The sequence below is a fragment of the Callithrix jacchus genome, chromosome 7 (genome assembly GCF_049354715.1).
Source record: "Callithrix jacchus isolate 240 chromosome 7, calJac240_pri, whole genome shotgun sequence".
Taxonomy (NCBI): domain Eukaryota; kingdom Metazoa; phylum Chordata; class Mammalia; order Primates; family Cebidae; genus Callithrix; species Callithrix jacchus.
The window spans coordinates 12,713,300-12,735,552 of NC_133508.1; the positions used below are offsets into that span (position 1 = coordinate 12,713,300).

A 22,253-nucleotide genomic window follows, 5' to 3' on the forward strand; every position below is an offset into this window, starting at 1 on the left:
AAGGAAGTACTAGCCATGCACATTTTTTTCTGAGATACTACCTTGAGCCATTATAATAGAATTTCTGAAGCAAGATAATTTAGAGAGAATGTTGACTTACTTTCATTCCAGTTAATATTTAGGTTTCAAGGAATCACGAAGGAAGGGTTATTTAAATCACTGCATTCAGCGTGAATATATTCAGCAAAAATCCATTATGTGTTTGAAATGTACATGCCTTTATTGACCAATTATTTTCTGTTTTCATGCCCTGCCTGTTTTTTTTTGTTTGTTTGTTTTGTTTTGTTTTGTTTTGTTTTGTTGAGATGGAGTTTCGCTCTTGTTACCCGGGCTGGAGTGCAATGGCGCGATCTTGGCTCACCGCAACCTCCGCCTCCTGGGTTCCGGCAATTCTCCTGCCTCAGCCTCCTGAGTAGCTGGGACTACAGGCACATGCCATCATGCCCAGCTAACCTTTTTGCATTTTTAGTAGAGACGGGGTTTCACCAAGTTGACCAGGCTGGTCTCGATCTCTTGACCTCGTGATCCACCCGCCTCGGCCTCCCCTGCCTCTGTTTTTTAAAGATAAGGATGCTGAGAGAGGATGGTAGCCATAATTACCCTAGTGAAGTAACAGAGAAAAGTGGAATCATGAATGTTTTCTTTTTAAATCTTGAGTCATTGCTTATTTTCATAGACTTGGCTTTGTTGTGAGTGGTGGCAGTTTTTCCATCTGGCTTTGTTACCAAATTTCAGCCTGAAGAATCCCAGTTCAGAACTCCCTTTTGGCTGCTGCGGCTATGTCTCTAATGTCTGCCTGTTGTCATCATGGGGTGTGGGTGGCTGCTGGGCCGTACACACAAAGAACAGGTGTGCATCGGTCCAGGCACCTGGGGAAAATTGTCTACTCTTTGTACCTCTTGGGAATATTTGGGAAAGACAGCTAAGTGACATAAGGAAAAATACCTTGCATCCAAGAAGCTTGCCCAGGTTGCTTTCTGGAATTGTCCAGCAGCTGAGGTAGATGATTTAATACTGGCAGCAGGCAGAGACCACACCCATGGAAGATGAGGAGGAGAAGAAAACAAAAAGTGGTGTCTGTTTGGGTAATAGCAACAGACGATGTTTGCTGGAGTGGAAACTCCTCATGAGGCTGCTGAGCAGGAGAGTTCAGTGTCAGATTCTCTCAGGCTTCAGATGCACAGTGGCCTCTGCTTTCGCCTGATCATGTAGGTGGATAGGTCTAGAGCCCTAATTTAAGATGTAAACACTGCAGGCCCTCCTTTGTTACTAGAATCAGAAACTTGGAACTACCTTAGTAGATTTAGCAAATAAAACTTGCCCTCCTGCTTCCCTCAGAAAGAGCACGGTGAGTGAGACTATGCAGTGCACCGTTTACCTTACGTGTTGGAAAGTCACTCGGCTAGTCACCTGCTGCTGCCTCTTCTGTTGCTCTATGGATACGCTGACATCTTTAAAACATTTCTTTTAGCCTTTAACAATACGGTGATTATTTTTAATGATTTCCATCTTTGATGTTGTTTTTGATCTTCCTTTCATTTTGTTTCCTGCTTTTCGCATTCTCCTCCCCACCCTTCCCTCTTCTCTGTCCCATTTTTCACTGTCGGGTCATGTGTGTCTGTGTGTTGTGTGTGTGGGTTTCTGTTATCTGGTGTTCTCTCCTCTGTTCTTGTCCTCACCCTTCTGCTGCTGTAGCCTCACAGGCTGTGGACCCTGGCCGAGCAGGTAGGGGACTTTCCTGTCTGTCACACCCGTGCCTCCTTGTCTAGCCCTGCTGCCTTGCACGCATCCAGCCATGGGACAGACTAGCAGTTGAGTGCAGAGATTGGCTGGGGGGTCTGTGGGCCCCGGGATCATGGGTGCTGCCAGACCGGTGGTGTTGCGTTGAGGCCTCACGCAGAGCCGACACTATCTTCCCATAGTGCGGTCAGTGGATCCTTTGCCAGTTTGGGTCGTCTCTGTTTTATTTCATTCTCCACCTCTTTTCCATTTGCTTGTTTATTCTTAATTGATCCTCTGTGGCTGTGTATTTTGCATTACTCACTGTGGCTGGTTCTCTGCTCGGCACTGGTCTGTGGCGCGGCTTTGCTACACAGCTGACTCGCATGTTCTGTTCTTTTTCTCGATCTCGGTGGTGAGACACCACAGCCCAGGGTTACTAAGTACTGGTATGTCTTAATGACATTGTCTTTGGTTTTTTTCCTTATGTATAAACAATGTAAGACAATTTTATGCATTTAGTACAAAAACTGAAATTCTTTCCTGAAGAATTTTAGTGTAATTCTTCAAATGAATTCTGAAGAGATTCTTTATTTTTGGTAAATTTATTGTAGATTCAGTCTTTTTTTCAACCAAGGTATTATATTGCCTTCCCAAAAAGTGGACATACAATTTTGGTTTGTAATGAGACTGCTCTTATCTGGACAGAGGTAACTGGTCAGAAGTCAGCATGGTATAATTTTTCAAGCAATTTATGGTGCCAAAATAAGATTTCTGGATCCCTGTGTAAAATCAACACCCCGATGGCTCAGACCACAAAGTCCTGAGTAGCTTACCAGGACAAAATACCCCTTTTCTGACCTATGTCTTGGACAAAAATGTCCTCCTGAGGCCGGAGGATCAAGATGCTGCCCTCACCTCTTCCTCTCTGACCTGTCCGTCCACGTCACGCATCTTCACTGCCCTGGGCCCTCAGAATATACCTTTTGTTTTTAAAGGTGTATGCATGTAGTAAAAGTTTCTCCACAAAGATGCTTCATACCCTTCCCACCTGCTTTTGCCTCCAGCCGCCATCCTGGCAGTTTCCTTTTAATTGGCACAGTGTGTGGCTTATCTCTTCTCTCTCCTTTTTCTGTGTATCTGTGGTCAAGCTGTGTGAATCCAGTATTATCCTAATCAGGTATTCCTTCTGGAATTTAGGTTATCAGACTGAAAGCTAACAGGTGGTGCCTTGGAGAGGTTGTTGGTATAAATGCTTTTAGTTTTATTTTTCACTTTAAGATTTTACCAAAGAAATGTTTCCCAGCTAGAAGAAGCATTGACCCTGATCTTCCATGTAAACTTGAACTAACCACCCTGTGTTGTTGCTTGCAGGGGACCTCAGGACCTGACCCAACCACTGTCTACGTGGACATGAGGGCCCTGAGGCATGACAGGTACTGTATGCTGCTGGGTTTTTTCTTGTTTCCCTTTTTATTTTCTGTTCTGTGGTCTTGCATGCAGGTATCCGTGTAGGAGAAGTGGTGCGTGTGATGTTTATCTGCTCAGAGCATGGCCGTCGTGAGTGATGTGGTGGAGTTAGGCATTGGCCTGAACTTTGCAATTAGAAAACTGACTGGGCACAGGGGCTTACTCCTGTAATCCCAGCACTTTGGGAGGTCAAGGCAGGCTGATCGCCTGAGATCAGGAGTTTGGTACCAGCTTGGGCAACATGGCGAAACCCTGTCTCCACTAAAAATTAGTCAGGTTTGGTGGCAGGCACTTGTAATCCCAGCTACTTGGGAGGCTGAGTCAGAATTGCTTGAACCTAGGAGTCAGGGGTTGCAGTGAGCTGAGATCACACCTTTGCACTCCAGCCTGGTCAATAGAGCAAGACTCTGTCTCAAAAAAAAAAAAAAGGGAAAAAGAAACCTGCTGCGGGACAGCAGTGGCAGGAAGAATGTGGCCAGAGCTGCTTTATCTGACTGTCTCACCTGGGGGCAGGTGCTTGGTTCTTTTCCTTGGCCATTTTAGTCAGGCATCATTTTGCACCTCTCATAAAATGTCATGTAAAGAAATGCCCATTCATGTAAAGAAATGCCCACATTTCTTTACATGAATGGAAATGTTTTGTGAAGGTGCTTAGAATAGGGGTTAGGGATCACCTTTTCTATGTGGCCTCCTAAGCGGCCCTGGAGAAGAAAAGTGGAGTTCTTGGTGAGAGTGTGAGGACGTCTCCAGGAAGCAGGGATGATAGGGTTGAGCAGGATGAAAAGACCTTTAGAGAAATCTCACCTGCTCAGATGAAATTTCACCTGCTCACCTTCCTCCAGAGAGGAAGGAAAGAATGCTGTCATTTTTACTGCAGACTTCCCCATTGAAACAGGTCATTTTCCACTTGGTGACCAGACATTCCCGTTCACTGTGGCTTAGGTGAAGTGTGTGGGATGTGGTGTCTGCCCTTATCACCATCAGCAGCTGCTCTGTGACGTGTTGCTGTGTGTACTTGTGCCCCCGGGGAGGTCTGGTGTGCCTGGAGGCATTTTCAGTCATCACAATGTGAGCAGTGGCTCAGCTGGCATCTGGTGGAGGGAGGCAGAGATGCTGCCCTGCAGCCTGCATTAAACAGCCTGTGGCTGAGAGCTCCCAGGCCCAGGAGCCATGGCTACCCTGACAGTTCACACTCGTGGATGTGTGCCTCGCCCTGTGGCTCTTGTATCAGAACCTCCGGTCGACAGACCCACTGGCTGCACAGTTAAGAAATTACAGATAAGTGGTGGCCACCTAGAAGCCCTAGAGAGGCCCTACAGGCTGAGGGCCAGAGATATCACCTGTCCCAGGTTCACCACCTGCCAGGGACAAAGTTCAGACTGGAACTCTTAGAGAAATCAGAAATGCCATTTGAGATTAGATAACTTGTTTCTGGGCGTACAATTTTCTAAATAATTACTTTTGGGCTTTAAAACAAATCTGCTTAACTCCCCATAAGAATTCTTTGGAAAACATCTTGTAATTATATAACTTCCTGAGGAAGTGAGCAGTAGCTCATCAAAGAACACATTTGTGCAGTTCTGTCTATGACCTGGCCCTCAAAGAGCAAACTTTGCCCTGACTCTGCTGCTAGCTCCTTTGGAGAGCATCTGAGATGGAAGTGAGTGTACGTAGGGAACAAGAGCGCACCGTCCAGGTCAGGTTCCCACACGCCACCGTATGGCTCCCGTCAGCACTCCTGGTGCTGGCTCTTGCCTTTGTCTGAGCAGCACTAAGGGGAGCTCCTTGGATGCTGATGTCTTCACAAGACTCAGACCCTCCCTGTGTCCTCAGCATTTTACTTACAAAGCTGTTTTGTTTACTTAACAAAAACAAAGTCCAGCTCTGCATGGCAGAGGGACTTCCTTTCACCAGGCCCTGCCCGGGCACCCCTGAACTGCTCCCTGCTGGCCTCCAGAGGCAGCCGGTGCCGCTCTTCCTCCCGTGCACTTGGGTGAGAGATGCTACCCTTCCCTCCCGGCTCCTGGGGCTGCTCTCACTCTCTCATTCCTTTTCCTTTTTTTCCTCACGATGTTCTCTTCTTTGACCTTTCTGACTGTGTCTGTCTCTGCCCCCTCCATCTGGCTGGGCCTCTTCTCCCTTAATCCCAGTCCAGAGAACTCAGGGGTGTCCCACCCTCATCCTCCAGTGCCTCCAGCAACCACTCACAGCCTGCAGCCCACGGTCCCTAGCCCACTCCAGGGATTCTGGCCTCAGGGGCCTTCCCTCCAGTCTTCCAAGCTCAGCTCCAACACCCTCTCCTTCCTTAAACCTCCCTTAAATATTCCCAGGTAAAAATGTCATCCAGCTTTAATCTCCAGTGTTACTTCTGACCTTTACCAGCATGTAACATGCCTTGTGCTGAAGCCACTGGTAGAAGGGGACTCTGGGTCACACAGGTCAGAAGTCAGCTCCTTTGGGATGAGGTGTTATTCTCTGTCACCTCAGCTTCCCTCTTGCCTTAGTCCGTTTCAGTCTCTGTAAGGAACACCTAAGGCTGGGTGACTTATAAAGAAAAGAAGTGTATTTGACTCAGGGTTCTGCAGGCTCTGCTGGAAGTGTACCTGCATCTGCCTCTGGTCACACCTCAGGGTGCTTCACTCACAATGGAGAGAAAGAAGCTTCATGTGCAGAGATCATGCGGTGGGAGGAGGGGATGGGGGAAACAGACTCTTTAGCCACTGGCTCACCTGGGAGCTGGTAGAGCAAGAACCTGCTCACCCCCAGGGAGGTCCTACACCTATTTGAGGGACCCACCGATATGACTCCCACTCTTCCCATTAGGCCCCACTTCCAACCCTGGGAATTGCATTTCAGCAGGAGCTTTGAGGGTGCTCAGAACAGGTGCAGTAAAACCAGTCTTCCCAGGCACCTGTGAGGACGATGTCAAGGAACTCTATTAAGTGTCAGACTGAGGCAGATGCTGTCACTGAGCTCTGGCAGCTGGGTGATGACAGAGGACTTGCCTCTTCTGATCCACAGGCCCAGGGCAGCTGACTATAGAGGGTGAGAAAGTCAGACAGTCCAAGGCCAGCAGCTGGTGGGCACGAAATGAGAGCCACCAAAAAAATTGACCCTATTTCTTTCTTGTTATTCTTCCTATAAAAATGGGATGCTGGTTTTCTCACTTGATCTGCATTAGGTTCTATCACGGGATTAATTACTGTTCTGTCACTTTAATGGCACACTCACTTGGGAGCTCCAAGGCACCTGCCCAATTATCATCTAATTACTCTGGAGAAGGTTAGCTTATTGGTATGCACATGCAATTTCCTTGAGAGAGGAGGAGAGTGAAGCCTTACAGAGGAAGACCACCATTGTGGAATTCAGTGGTCAAACAGGTCCGTTAGCCATTTCTACTTGGTTTTCTGCCTCTGTGTCTGATGCCCTTTTTATTCATGGAGCCATGGTGGGTGGGACCCACCTGCATCTGCACAGGTCACCCTGGAGAGCATTTCTGCATCACAGAGCAAGGAGACACACACTCCCTGCTTCTGGTACAGATCACAGTCCCATATGTGCAGGAAGGAAATGATGAAACTTTTGAGACTATCTGAAAGAGACTGTTCATTTTTAAAATATTCCTTACAATGTTATTCATTTAAAATGAATTCAGTAGTGTCTCATGACTTCCAATTTGGTCTTTCCATGAATACTTGAGTTTTTCAGACTTTAGATAGGAAAAAATATAGATATTTGTCCACAGTTAAAGACGCGGTTTTAAGGCTGGGCACAGGGGCTCACACCTGTAATCCCAGTGCTTTGGGAGGCTGAGGCAGGAGAATCACTGGAGCACAAGAGTTTTGAGACCAGCCTGGGCAACATAGCAAGACTCCATCTCTACAAATTTTTTAATTAGCTAGGTGTGGTGGCATGTGCCGGTATTCCTGGCTACTCAGGAGGCTGAGGTGGGAGGACTGCTTGAGCCTAGGAGTTAAAGGCTACAGTAAGCTGTGATCACACCACTGTATTCCAGCCTGGAGAGCAAGACCTTGTTTCAAAAAGAAATAGTTTCAGCAATTTGTAAGATCTTACGAACATTACCCTGGTGTAAAGTCTGAGAATGAAAACTTTCTTAGCTTCCTCAGGGCTTGTGACTTGAAGTCATAGTTAAAGAGTATTACCAGAAAAGCATAGACATTAAATTAATTCCAACTCAGTGGTTAGCCCAGGTATCAAGATCCTGAGAGCAGGGGGCACAGAATAAAAGTGCATCAATAAACTTGAGACTTAGCAGCAGAATGGAAGGAGTGAAGATAGAGATCAAGATTAACAGCTAAACAGCGGCTTTCCACCCAGTCAGGTCTTTGTATGTGTGTCTCAGTGCATATGTGAGTGTGGTATATGTACCTGCATGTATGAATGTAGTGTCTGCACATTAAGTGAATGTGTGTGTGTGTATGTGAGCTTGCCTCTGTCATGTTGCATGGTGAGTGTGATCTGGGTACAAGTATGATGTAAGTGCATATGTGCATGAGAGTATGAGTTTGTGCAAGAGTATTGTGTATATATGATGCTGTTTTGTGTTGCAAGTGTGCCTGTGTGTGCAATATTGCATGTGTTTCAACTGCACATGCATGTGCATGAGTGTATCGTGTATGTTGTGTGCTGAAAATAGACACAGGCATGTGTGTCATGAGTGTGTTGCAAGTGTGTTGCAATTATGACTGTTTCGACTGGTGTACATTTATGGCTTTGCACATCTTGTGTGTGCATCCAAATATGCAGCATGTATTTATACACACATGAGTACATGCAAGTATGAGCATGCACGTGTATGTTGCATGGGTGGGTGGGTGTGTGACACAAGTGTATGAGGGTCTGCAAGAATGCAAGTGCACACTCATGTGCATGTATGTGCAAGTGAGTGTGCATGTGAGTGTAGTGTACTGAATGTTTTCTGTGTGTATGCTGCATGCGTACATGTGTGCATGCAGATGCATTTGTGCTGGTGTGTTGGTTATGTGAGTTGTGTGTGTTGCATATATGTGCATCTGCACATGCAAATTGAGTCTTAGTATTGCCCTATGTTTTGCATGTGGAGTTGTGTTGTATGCACACACGTGCATGCATGTGGAAGTATGTTGTGTGTGAGTACATTCGTGTGCATACATGTGTGCATGAGAAGGATTCGCTGGGAGGGTGCCAGAGTTCTCCAGCTGGTCTTTAGTCCACTCATCATGGCCTGTGGTTTCAGCAGACTGGGAACTTGGCTGTAAGTGGAGCCCATGCTCCTTTACTGAATAAGTTGTGTGCTGTGTAGTGACGTTTCTGTCAATGACGGACCACAGTGGTCCCCAAGACACTGTTCTCTAAACGACAGTGGTTCCCCAAGACTGCAATAAAGCCAAAAAATTCCTGTGAAAATGGAGGAATTTTTGACATTGGAGCCGTTGTGTTTGTGGCGATGCTAGTGTAAACAAACCTGTGCTGCCAGCCATATAAACATACAGCAAGTAGGATCGTACACAGCACATGCGTAATACTGGATTATGATAAAAGACAGCTGTGCAACTGGTTTAGGTACTTATCATTGGTCTTGATCTTAGAGTATGTTCTCTCTACTTAAAAGGGAAAGTTAATTGTAAGAACCTCAGCAGGTCCTTCAGGAAGACTCTGGAAGAAGGCATTGTTCCCACAGGAGATCACAGCTCCATGCATGTCATTGCCCTAAAGACCTTCCAGTGGGACAAGATGTGGAGGTGGAAGGCAGCAATTTCAGTTATCCTGACCCTGTGGAGGCCCAGATTAATGTGTGTGTCTATTCATTTTTAACAAAAAAAGTTCAAAAACTAAAAAGCTTTTAATTGGAAGCTTAGAAGAATATAAGGAAAAATTATACAGCTCTACAATATGTTTTAATCTGTTTTTATGAATGAGTCAAAAAGCTTTTAGCAATTTACAACATAAAGTTACAGTGAATGGGGGTTAATTTACTTAGCAGAGGAATTTTCATGTAGATTTAGTGTCGCTTACGGGCACAGCGCTTATGAAGTTGACAGCCACGTCCGGTGAGGTCTTAGCCCTTTGTGTGCACTCACTACCCGCTCACCTAGAGCAGCTTCCAGCCCTGCAAGCTGTTTATGGGTAAGTTTTCTATGCAGGTGCACTGTTTTTTATCTCTTTACAGCATTTTTTACTGTCCCTTTTCTATGTCTAGATACAGAAATGCTGTTGTGTTACAGTGTGTGTAGTCACGTGCTGTCCAGGCATACAGCCCGGGAGCACTTGGCCATACCACACAGCTTAGGAGTACAGAAGGCTCCCCATCCATGTCTGTGTAGGTCACTCGTGGTGTTTGCATGATGACACAGGAGGCTCCCCCATCCAGGTGTGTGTAGGGCACTCGTGTTTGCATGATGACACAGTCAGGGGGCTCCCCCATCCAGGTGTGTGTAGGTCTGTTTAGGTCACTCGTGATGTTTGCACGATGACACAGTCAGGAGGCTCCCCCGACCAGGTGTGTGTAGGTCACTCGTGTTTGCATGATGACGCAGTCAGGAGGCTCCCCCATCCAGGTGTGTGTAGGTCACTCGTGTTTGCATGATGACGCAGTCAGGAGGCTCCCCCGTCCAGGTGTGTAGGTCACTTGTGGTGGTTGCACGATGACGCAGTCGATTGACAACTCATCTCTCAGATGTCTCCATGTTATCAAGGGACATGACTGTATTTTTCGCTCCAGCTTCTCAATGTGTCACATGCTCCTCAAGTGACCGCCCCAGCATGTGTACCCAGGAGCCTCACCCTCCCTCCCCCATCCCTTGGGTATCCTAGCTGAGCCTCAGAGTTGTTTGGCTGTGATGAATCTAACAGGTGCTTGGATTAGGCTCAGGACCCATTGTCTGGCCTCAGATCTATCACTTTCTGGCCATGAGATCCTGTACAGGTTGCCTTTTTGTGTTTTACTTTCTCTGCCTGTGAAATGGTGGTAGCGATGCCACTCCTAAAGTTGTTAGGAGGATTCTTAGTATGCGTCAGGTGCTTGGGACAGTGCTAGCTGTAGGTCTCGGTACAATTAGCTGACGTAGTTACACCTTTACGTGGATATACAATTTTATGTATGTACTCATGCAGATGCCTTTTTTCTTATGATTAGTTTATATTTTTCTCCTTTATTTCTTCTGCTCTGGTTGTCTTCAGGCATGAACAGCCTTCTAATCCATTGTCTTGCCCAACTTGAGACATGATCATTGAGTAAGGGACAGTATGGCTTTCACGATTCCTTAAACAGAACTTGCAGTCCACTAGAAAACAGATGACTAACCAGTGGAGAAAACTGAATGAAGAGGAAATAACTGACATTTACACCATGTATGTCACTTATGTTATTTGGACAGGAGAGTCTCCTGCAAGGCTCTGTCATCCTCCCGTTGCCTGGTTTGCACTGCTCCCGCCTCTCTGGCTCCCCACTCTCCAAAAATCCCCTAGCTGGATGTGTGTGGAAGGAGAGCAGCCATGGAGCACTGTGGCCGGCGGCAAGCAGGCCAGGATGGTTGCCAGAGGTGGGCTCTGGGTCCTGCCCCTCCAAGGCATGTTTTCAGGAGAAGAAAGAGGCAGGCTTGTTGCCATAATATTTTTGTCTGTGCTTTTTTAGAATTACCATCCATATCCCAGAGAGCCTGTGTCCGTGTTTAAACTCATTGATATTTTGAGTCTTCACATCCAATTTTCTAATTTCTTCCCCTTTGCTGCATCAGTGTGACTTTAAGCCTTTCAGGGCCTCAGTTTATCTCCTAAATGAATCAATGAGCATTTCCCACTCACCATGATTCCCTGCAGCTGCCATTTCTCCTGACCCCTCCACCTTCCCCAGACCCCAGCACTCTACTGTCTGCTCACAGCCCTTGGTCTGACCGACACCCCCTCCCTCCAATATCAACAATGTTGCCTTTGCATGTAAACATGACATGATAAATGCTGTCTAAAAACAAAAGCTACTGGGCCTGGGGCATGGGCTTGGTCACCCAGAGGCAGGAGGCTGTGCCGTCCATGAGGCCAGCACTCTTGCATCTCAGAAGCCAGGAAGAGAGCACATGCCCTCTCCTCTGCAGCATGGGCTGTGCAGAGCGATGCCTCCAGAGAGGGCATGTGAACGGGTTGGGGAAAACCTGCAGATGTGACCTAGCTAAGTGCAAGGTTACCCTGAACAGTGATGAGCAGGGGAAGGGTGCTCATCTCTGAGGCCTTTCTCCAAAACACCTGTGACCCATGTCTATCCATGAACAAGGTCAGACAGATCCCAACCGAAGGGCAGCCTACAAAGCAGCTCCCCAGTCCCCTCAAAACTGTCAAGGTCAGCAAATCAAGGACATTTCTCAGAGACTGTCACAGCCCGTAGGAGCCCAAGAAGATGTGACGGCCAAATGTCATGTGGGATTCTGGGTAGGCTCCTGGGATGGGAAAGGGGCATTGAGGGGAAAGTGAGGAAGCCTGAGTAAAGGATGGATTTAAGTCATCTTACTGTTGGCTCACTAATTCTAACTGATGTCAGATGTGCGCACATTCTGAAATTGGGTTGTATTGTAGGGCAACGTGGGAGCTCTACCATCTGCTCAATTTTTCTTAAATCTGAAACTGTCCTAAAAAGTGTATTTTTAAATTTTTTATTTTTTTAATTAGCACATAATTGTACAACTCATAGTGTAAATAGTGATGTTTCAATACATATAGCGCATGGTGAGCAGATCAGGGTGTTAGATCAGGAACGTGCATCATTTCTTTGGAAATGTTTGGTGTCTTCCTCCTAGCAATTTGAATAGTAGATTACTGTTATAGTCATCCTGCAGAACACTGGAACTTATCCCCCCCATCCAGCTGTGACTTTGTTCTCTTTAACAAATCTCTCCCCATCCCTCTCTTCCCAGCCTCCAGTGTCCCTTGTTCTATTTTGTACCTCTATGAAATCAACTTTATTTAGCTTCTACATGAGTGAGAACATGTAGTGTTTAACTTTCTATTCCTGGCTGATTTTATTTAATGTAATGTCCTGCATTTTCGTCCATCTTGCTGCAGATGACAGGATTTCATTATGTTATGGCTGAATTGTATCCAGTGTAACATACCACACTTTCCATATCCATTCATCTGCTGTCGGACTCCTGTATGGATTCCATGTCTTACCTGTTGTGAATCGTGCCGCAGTAGACAGAGGAGTGCAGATGTCTCTCCAGTAGACAGATGATTTTCTTTCCTTTGGATAAACCCCCAGTGGGATGGTTGGATCATATGGTAGTTCTTTTCACAGGGTGTGTGTGTGTGTGTAAGGGTGTGTGTCTCTGTGTATGTGTGTGTGTTAAGGAACCTTCATACTACTCTCCATAGTGGCTGGACTAGTTTATATTCCTAGCAACAGTGTCTAAGAGTTTCTCCTCCCTCTCTGTATCCTCACCGGCATTTGATATTTGTTGTCATTTTGATAATAGCCATCTTAACTGGAGTGAGATGATATCTCATTGTGGTTTTGAACTTCAGCTCTCTAGTAATGATAAGTATAAGCAGCGAGCAGCCCATGCTGCGCTCTGCTTGTGGAGCAGCCATTCTTTTATTTGTTTTCTTTCCTAATTAACTAACCTGCTTTCACTTAAAAAAAAAGACTTCCACGTCTCTGATGATTTGTGATGTTGAGCACTTTTCATATATTTTCTGGCCATTTATGTCTTTTGAGAAGTGTCTGTTTGGATCATTTACCCATTTTTAAATCAGATTGCTTGGTTTTTTGTTTGGTTGGGTTTTTGCTTTTGAGGTTGAGATGTTTGAATTCCTTATATATCCTGAATATTAATTCCCTGTCTTAGGAGTAGTTTGTAAATGTGTCTTTCATTCTGTAGGTTGTTTTTTCACTTTGATTCTTCCCTTTTGCTGTGCAGAAGCTTTAAGTTATATATAATCCCATTTGCTTGTTTTTGCTACTGTGTCCTGTGCTTTTGAGGTCTTATTCAGAAAGTATTTTTTTAAAAGCCAAGGAGTTCTCAAAAACAAAAATGCTTTTTTTTTTTTTAAATTCAGCGCAAAGGAATTTGTCATGAAAACCTTATGGATGGACATAAAGCGATAAACAGTTTATCCCACTCTTTGCCACAGTAATACTGATGCTTCCTCCCCCACCCCCAACTGTTTTTTGAGATGGGTGTCACTCTGTCACCCAGGCTGGAGTGCAGTGGCATGATCATAGCCCACGGTGATCCCTGACTCACAAGCTCAAGTGATCCTCCCACCTCAGGCTTCCGAGTAGTTGGGACTACAGGTGCATGCCAGCACACCTTGCTAACTTTTGCATTTTTTGTAGAGACAGGGTCTCACCATGTTACCTAGGCTGGTCTCAAACTCCTGGGCTCAAGTGATCCTCCTGCTTCAGCCTCCTAAAGTGCTAAGGTTACATGCATGAGCCTCTGCACCCCGCACATCAATACATGTGATTGGGATCTTAGGTAGCAGGGGTCTGTGCTGAGACTTAGCATTCAGAGATCAAGCACTTTGGAAACTTGGAAACCATCTGGCCTTGGAAGAAGAGGGAAGAGGGCAGTTTGTGCTGTAAGGTAGGCTCAGTCCATACCTCCAAATGGTGCTTTTTATGGGAAGAAAAAAACAGAGAGCTCTCTTCCTCCTGAGGGAGAGAAAAGAGGAGAGGATGCACAGAAGAGTCTGGATTGGAGGGGCGTCAGGTTAAGTTTATAATTCTGTACATTAAAACGTACACAAAGTATGCTTTGGTACTTCATTTGTGCAATGCTGTTGGTTAGATGAAAACCTTCTTCTATTTTCTCTTGTTGCTCATTTTCAGGGTGATTGGTGTCTGTTTCTGGGCTTCCATAACCAAGTCTGCTTGCCCTTAGCCTTTTGTGGTGACCACCGTGGCTGTCTCATGTAGTCATCTATGGCTTCCTTAGGGCTCAAGTCCCAGGAGGACCTCCTGTAGAGATAATAATGCATTTGTTTTCGATTTTGAATGTGTGAACCTGATGCCTATTATTATTATTATTTATTTATTTTTTGAGACAGAGTCTCGTTCTGTCACCAGGTGCCAGGCTGGAGTGCAGTGGCACGATCTCCACTCACTGCAACCTCCGCCTCCTGGGTTCAAGCAATTCTCCTGCCTCAGCCTCCCAAGCAGCTGGGATTACAGGCATGCGCCACCACGCCCAGCTAATTTTTTATATTTTAGTAGAGACGGAGTTTCACTATGTTGGCCAGGATGGTCTTGATCTCTTGACCTCGTGATCCGCCCGCATTGGCCTCCCAAAGTGCTGGGATTACAGGCGTGAGCCACCACACCCGGCAATGCCTATTATTTTTAAGCATTGTTATTCCTTGTGATTTTAATGCTCTTATGTGCTTCACTGGTTGCAAAGGAAATAGCAAGACCTTAAAATCTCAACTTTGACAGTAACACTTTCCTCAGTCTTCTCCTTCACCTTAGCTGCCAGGAGGCTGCAGACTAGACTCAATCACAGCATCTCTGTCAATTAGCCTAAAGTTTTTGAATATTTAATTTCTCCTCTTTTTGAGGGGATTTTTAAAAGGTTGTTGTTCAAATGGTCTTATTATATTGGGTATTTTAAATGTTTCAGATTAATTTTGGAAGAAGGTATAGTTTAAAATCTTAAGTTCTGGTTGCTTTTTCAGCAGCACTTTCATAAATGCCATCCTCAAACGGTGAGCATGGCTGTGCTGCAGCTGAGCTTTCCATGTGGCACCGGGTTACTCTGTGTCCCATCTGCTCCCCTCGAAATGCCACAGAGTTGGCACTGAGGTCGGCACCAACTCTGTCTGCATCTGGTCTCATGCCGGTTTTTGAGATTGAAGGTGCAGAGGGTGCATGAACCTTCAGGTCATGAGTGGCCATCAGGCCAGTGCTGAGCAGCGGCGTGGGTGGACGGGGTGGTGCTTTGCATCAGGTGCCCCACCCTGAGGCGTTGGTCATGGCTCCAGCTGCACTCGTCTGAAGCAATTGTCTTTCTGGTGGGGGCGGCGCTGCCATGTGCTAGCGCATGTTTGTTGGGGTAGAGAATGCTGTTTTGTTTCTCGGTTGTTGTTATGTGTCTGGAGCTGGTGTGCTGATGGATGCTCTACCAGCCAGTGGGAGGATTCCAGGTACTGCCAAGGCGTGGGGGGCGGTGGTCCTTGGCAGAGGGCAGGTGTGCTCATCCCCCTTTGCCTGGCCCAGATGAGGCTTCTTGCCTTTTGGTGAGAATCTTAGTTGGAAGAAGAAAGAGTCCCATCTGTAGCTTTGTGGGGAAGGATTAGAGAGAGGTTTGACCATGGCTCTCCTTAGACAAATGATGAAAAACCAGGTTATCTAAGCAGCACCTTCCCAGCCATTCCCAGGAAGCACTAATGAAGAATGAAGACCTCACAGAAAGACCTTGTGACCACCATGCCTTCATTCCCCACTCAGGGTTACATGGTACAATCAGGGCTCCAGCATTCCAAGGCATTGCTTCTAGTGAAACAAGTTGCTAATTTGAGTCAATCTGAGAGCAGTTCAAGGACAGGGCAGGTTAGAGGCTAGTGGCAAGTACCCTCATGTCAACTCTCTGTCTCTGCTTTTGCAGTAAAAGTCTAAACTTCAAGTCCACTTGATAGCATAGGATGAAAAGACAGTTCATTCCCCGCAAGTCCAGGATTTATACTAGAGTCAAGAAGAAATAAGGGGCAAGACAGGCCAGGCTAGAAGAGTTATTCAGATATACAGTTAAATTGTAGCCTTGCTGTGAAAGTAAGTGCGCTGTTTAAAACTGACTCTCACCTGGGGAGGGTGTCAGTGCCCACCTCCTGGAGCCAATTTGGTCAGCGGTAATGCACGCTGGAGGCAGCAAGAAAAGCAGCACAGAGTTCCCAGTCCGGAGCTGGCAGCTTTACTCAGCTCTGAGTTATCTGAAGCAGACTTGACCTGAGTGGCAGGTGCTCTGCCACAGGGGTAGCTCTGCTGGGCACGGGCCTTGGCACAATGGCTCCTGTGATATGAGCGTCCTCTTAGGGCATCACTTGGTCCTGTTGGTTGCTCAGTCACACTTCCCACAGGAGAGGGCTAGCCTGGCTGGCTCTATGTGTTTCTCCCTCCCTCATGGAGCACTCCTGCCCCGCTCTGGCTCCTGGAGTCCTCAGACCTCTGCACTTCCCTCCAGCAGCCCACCTCTCTCTTGTAAAGCAGTCCACCCTTTCTTTGACTACAACTGTCAGTTACAGAGGAAGACCACTGTGCCCAGTGCCTGAGTGTGGTTCAAATCTCAGTGAGGGCCAGGCATGGTGGCTCATGCCTGTAAAACCATGCCAGGAGATGCCTTGGTTTTAACCTTACAACCGAGTTCTAACTGAGAAGTGTTAATAACCACAGCTACTTATAACTCACAGACCATGAGCACTTCAGAGTCATAGCCCATTTAATTTGCCCAAACCTGGTGATATCTGCATATGATCCCCAGTTCGAGAAAGTCGGCACCAAGCTCTGCTGGACTCGCGTTTTCACTCAGCCTGCCCTGTAACTGTGGAGGACACTGCTTTGAGAACAACCAAGATCACCTTGTTTATTGCTATGAGTTCTTTGCACATGGAGGTAATCAGCCCTTCAATGTGTATCTTACAGATATAGCTCCTAGTTCTGTAGAAAAACATCTCTTCTGCCCTTAGATAGGGGCAGCTTTTTTCCTCTCTTTGCTACGTGGATGTCGTTTTCTCTCTTTATGTGGATATTGTTCAGCTTGGTGTAGATGAAGGAATTCCTGTGTGGCATTTGCTAGCAGGATATTGAGCTTCTTCATCCTGGACTGGCCCTGAGTGATTTAGCACCCTGTACCTGTTTTCATATGAAGCACACCTTTTTCATACTAACCAGAGAGGAAATTTTGGATGATAGATCTTCCATGTTTTCCACACTTCAGACAAGGTTCTCAGCTGAGATTCCATCTTGCTTCCTTTCCTGAGGCTGTGGGTCAGTATGGGGGCAAGAGCAGGAGAGAGTGAAGGATGTGCGGCCAGAGGGCGAGGCGCTGGCCAGCACACACCTGCCCGGAGCCTCGCCTGCCTTGTTTTCCTCCATGCCCCTTAGTGGATGGGCACAGGCCAAGGCGGTAACTCACCGGGATGGAGAGAAGGAAGATCTGGGAATACTGCACAGCCTGTCCCTGCCTGGCAGAGCCCTGGGGCATTTGCCCATCACTGTTGTGACTCAAGAGCCTTGTTTCCTGAGTGACCCCCGGACCCTATCTGAAGTCATCCCCATAGTGACAGCTCCCAGAGCTGCTGATTCATCCAACTCCAGGCAGTGACAGGATCTCAGACATCGTAAAGTAGAGATGACTGTGGACTGGGCACAGAAACGGCAACAGTGTGTCCAAAACAGCCCTCAGTTTTGGCTGTTTCACTCCCTGGCTGGTCAGCTGGCCTTTGTAGGAAGCTGAGGCAGGGGCATCTGACCCCACCTCTCGTTCTTTCCCTCTCCTTGCCATCTTCAGGTGCCTCTTTCTCACTGCTGCCTTGGCCAGCTGGCCTGGCTTCTCTGCTACTGTCTTCATCTGGAGCAGATCGCCCATTTCTGGAATCCACAGTTCACCGGCTTTTGACTCCACTGGCCGCTCAGATCAGGGCACGTGTGCCTGGCACAGGAGGAAGGAGTTGGTGTCCTTGTCCGGCATGGGCATGTCCTGCCAATATCTCAGGTGTGCTCATGCTGTGTGCTGCTCGCATGGTCAGGGTCCAGAGGAGAGCATGTTTGTGTTGCACCACAAATTCTAGGTATTCTCAGGGCAAGTCTCAATAGTAACCCACCCAAAGTTAGCATAACCCTGCCTAGCTCCTGAAAGGTCTTTGGTTTCTTGCAATTCTGTGTTAAAGCAGCCAGTGAGGCTTTTGTGGAGGAGGTTAGTGTTGTCTAGTCTCGGTGTTTTCCCGAAGAGCTTGAATCATGTGAACTCTTTGGCAGCCGTCATCAGCTGTTAGCAGCAAGGTTTCCCTTTAAGACAAACACCAAAGAGTTGATGCTTGTCATCCAATGTGAAATGGCTCCAGTAAGTCCTCCTCCCTGATCAGACTCCTGCTTACACATGCAGGCAGCCTCCCCAGTGTCTCCTCTCTGTTCTCCTGAGGAAGGGAAAGTGCCACCAGCCTTCTCTGTTTCTGCTCCACCACAGATGACCCTCCCCAGCACAGGCTGTTCTGCTGCAGTAACAGGAGAAGTCACACTAGGTTGGTTGGGAGGAATTGTTCTGTAGCCTCAGTCACTGAACAACCACAGGAGACGGTGCCCCTCACTGCAGACAGCCCTGGATCTGGCAGGAGCAGTGCAGCTGTCAGGCCCGTCCGAAAACACTGGCACACACGCTGTGCCTGCGCTGAGCCCTTCACGCTACTCCTGGGTTTACTGACACTGCCTGTCCTCCATGCCACTGGGTGCCTCCCCCTTCGTGGCAGGAACACCCCTGTGCCCAGAGGTGCACGCACCCTCCACGGTCTCCCTCATGCTTTGCAGAGGGGTATGCTGGACTGTTCCCTCAGAGCCCTGACACTCAGGTTTCTTTCTTGGTACCTCCTGCCCCTTGCCTCCCCTTCATCCTCTGTCTTTGACTATACCTGTCAGTTACAGAGGAAGACCACTGTGCCCAGTGCCTAAGAGTGTAGTTCAAATCACGGTGAGAGCCGGGCATGGTGGCTCACGCCTGTAATCTTCGTGTTTTTGGAGGCTGAGTTAGGAGGATCACCTGAGACCGGGAGCTTGAGACCAGCCTGAGCAACATAGTGAGACCTCATCTCTAAAACATAGAAGTTAGCTGGGTGTGGTAGTGCACACCTGTAGCCCCGGCACCTCAGGAGGCTGAGGTGGGGGGATTGCTTGAGGCCAGCAGGTCAAGACTGCAATGAGCCACGATTACACCACTGTATTCCAGCTTGGGTGACAGAGTGAGACCCTGTCTCTGAAAAATGACACATCAATGGTAGGAAGGGCATCTCAGGAGCCAACAGACTCCCTGCCCACAGCCTGTCCCCAGGTGGGAGGCAGGTCCTCCTGTGATCTGCCATCTTCAAGCCTTTGAGCACTTTCTCCTTTGCTTTACTTTGTTTAAATAAAAATTGCCTCTTAGGGAAATGAAGAGTGTCTTGGTCCACTAGGACCTGGTAAAAATGTAAAACCAGCACTGAAGGCCTCAAAAGACAGAAATAACGCACCTGCAGGGACCGTTGGCAAAGCGCTGGCTGTGATCGCTGCAATGTTCTTGCAGTTCTTAAGATTAAATTACTATGACATGTTCTTTGAAGAGTCTTTTCTGAGTAGCTTTACCGTCACAGGGCCCAGCAGTTCTCTCTCCTCTGTGGCTGTGATGCTCACACTGCCTTGGACTCTTGGCCCTGCACACCTGGCCCTGCCTTCCACCCACAGTGCAGCCATCCATGCTTCAGGACCAGGTGGCACAGTCCTGCGTGACCCATAGCTCTTTCAAGGATGCCCTGTAATCTGTGTTCTTTTCCTTTCCTGAAAATGATAAGTGGACTTATGTTTACTTTAAGTTCAGAGTCATTTTTCCAGTTATTTGGCAGGTTTGAGAGATGCGGCTTCATCTGCTTTCTTTGTGGCCATCACTTTAGGTACAGTTTCCGCTGCTACTGGGTTGCCCTTTCTGTGACATATGTCTTTGCCATTGGATGATGCTCAGAATCAACTTTCCCTGACAGCCTGCTGGGCTCATGACCTCATGCTGAATTGGTGAAGGGGAAACTGGACAGAAAACACATCTAGGAATATTTTCTCTTTCTGTTTGTAGAGTCCGTTTAGTGGAAAGAGGATCCCCTCATAGCCTGCCCCTGATGGAATCGGGAAAGGTAAGAATTATAGGAAGAAGCATGCATTTCTGTGTCAGTTTGCTTCTGTGTGTGTGTATGGGCTTTTAAGTTTTAAGAAATGTATTTTATAGAATGTTTTTTTTTTTCCAAAAGCTTTCTGGAAAGTAACATATTAATCAGTATAGAAACTCAAAATAACAGTGTTTTAAACAAGTTAGACTTCTTTCCTCAGGTAAAAGTTGGGAAATAGGCATTTCCTGTTCCATGAAACCAGCACAGGCGCTGGTGCCTTTGGCCTCGTTCTGCACAGTGTAGCCCAATTCCCAAGGGTACCTCAGGGCTGAGGCAGCTGCTCCTGCTCCAGCCATCATTTCCATGTTGCAGCCAGCAGGAGGAGAAATAGAAAAAGAAGAGAACAAAGCAGGCAGACCGTAGGAAAGGTTCCCAAGCTGTCCTACGCTGAAATACCATTGATTAGAATTTGGTCACTTGGCCACACCTAGCTAAAAAGAAGGTTGGGAACTATTGAGATATCAATTCTGACTATCTGCAGGCCTGCCTAAAAATCGGGGTATCTATTACTGTGGGAGTAAAAAAGAATGGTTATCAAAAGATACCTAGTAGTTTCTGCCACAGTGGTTGTGTTATTTACTAGAACTAAAGGGCAATAAACATACTTTTTTTTTTGAGACAGAGTTTCGCTCTTGTTACCCAGGCTGGAGTGCAATGGCGCGATCTCGGCTCACCACAACCTCCGCCTCCTGGATTCAGGCAATTCTCCTGCCTCAGCCTCCTGAGTAGGTGGGATTACAGGCACGCGCCACCATGCCCAGCTAATTTTTTGTATTTTTAGTAGAGATGGGGTTTCACCATGTTGACCAGGATGGTCTCGATCTCTTGACCTCGTGATCCACCCGCCTCAGCCTCCCAAAGTGCTGGGATTACAGGCGTGAGCCACTGCGCCCGGCAATAAACATGCTTAAACCTAAATGAAGACTCTTTTTTTTCCTTTTTGGCCCCAATTGTCAGATTTCTTCTCCATTGATAGAATTCTAAAAGCATTTCATGTTGCTTCTGGGCCTCTTATAAAATTGCCTGCAAGACTGCAAGTTGGAATTCTTTACAGAGTTGGTTCCAGCAGTAGGAATGTGCTCACCATCACCATAAGAGTCTGGCGGACCTCGCCAGCAGCGGAACCCAGAGCCCTGAAGTCTCACTTCAGACTGAAAGCACAGTATGACTATTCTGGGACATTCTGTGTTTTTACCATAAAATGCTTTGCCTTTATCTCAATTGTAAATGTTAGATGAACTGATCTGAGACAGGCTATATTCAGGAATTCCATAATGAACTTTTGATTCCTATCTAAGTGGTATCAGTGGAATGTGAGATATTTCTAGGCTAAACTTCCATTAAGAAGGAAATTCTGGCCAGACCCAGTGTCTTCTGCCTGTAATCCCAGCACTTTGTGGGGCTGAGGCTGGAGGGTTGCTTAAGGCTGCAGTAAACTGTGACTGTGTCACTACACTCCAGCCTGGGTGACAGCGCCAGACCCTGTCTCAATGAAAAAAAAGGAAATGTTTAATATTGACATCCATTACAGTAGAAGATGTTTACCTGCAGTTCCCCAGTATCTTGAGTTGACAATTCAGTGGAGATGAGCTGGATATCACACAGACATCCTAATTAAAGCCTGCCAGACTTCATTAGCAGTTGATACAGAAGCTTTCCCTCTGGCACCACCAAAGCAGTTGTCTGCTAAATAGTTTTGCCAGAATCATTTTGGGTTATCTTCAAGTCCATGCTTACCCCTGAAAACGTCACTCTGTGACTCTCTGACTTCAGTGATGATGGCCAGCATCACCTTCCATCCATGCCTTGTCCCGGGTGTAAGACGTAATATTGAATCTGTAAATATTGTGAATAACTTCATTGAAACAACTGAAAATTCCCATTTTGCAAAAGTCAGGTTGTGTTAAACGTGACATCATTTATCATGTTTTTGTTCAAAAGTTGTTTTTGTGATTTTAAATAGATTTCTTTTAGCTTTATTGAGGTGTGATTGTCAATCAAAATGTTTAATTTTAAGATCACCATAATGGCATACAATATTGTAACAATTACAGTGAGAATGTGATCGTGATTGTGAGGCTGTGGTTGCATAATGGGTCATAACTTTGTGGCATATGTTAATTTAATTGCTTTCTAAACGGTCTTTAAAAAGGAAAGGACATGAAGACGAGATTGAGGTTGGC

The 22,253-nt window shown here is 46.7% G+C and overlaps 1 protein-coding gene across 17 annotated transcripts in view; it reads left to right on the plus strand.

Annotated features, from left to right (window-relative positions):
• Nucleotides 1-22,253, plus strand: part of DIP2C (DIP2 acetate--CoA ligase C (putative)) — a 387,622-nt gene that overhangs the window by 353,617 nt on the left and 11,752 nt on the right. For 8 of the 17 annotated variants that reach the window (XM_035252738.3, XM_035252739.3, XM_035252743.3 and 5 more), the window contains 3 exons: nucleotides 1,696-1,725; nucleotides 3,094-3,155; nucleotides 19,980-20,037. In XM_035252738.3, coding sequence (XP_035108629.1) covers nucleotides 1,696-1,725; nucleotides 3,094-3,155; nucleotides 19,980-20,037 — 150 coding nt within the window. Of the gene's footprint in view, nucleotides 1-1,695; nucleotides 1,726-3,093; nucleotides 3,156-17,678; nucleotides 18,007-19,979; nucleotides 20,038-22,253 lie in introns of those variants that run through there. The other 9 variants (XM_035252740.3, XM_078329407.1, XM_035252745.3 and 6 more) reach the window with 5 other exon arrangements.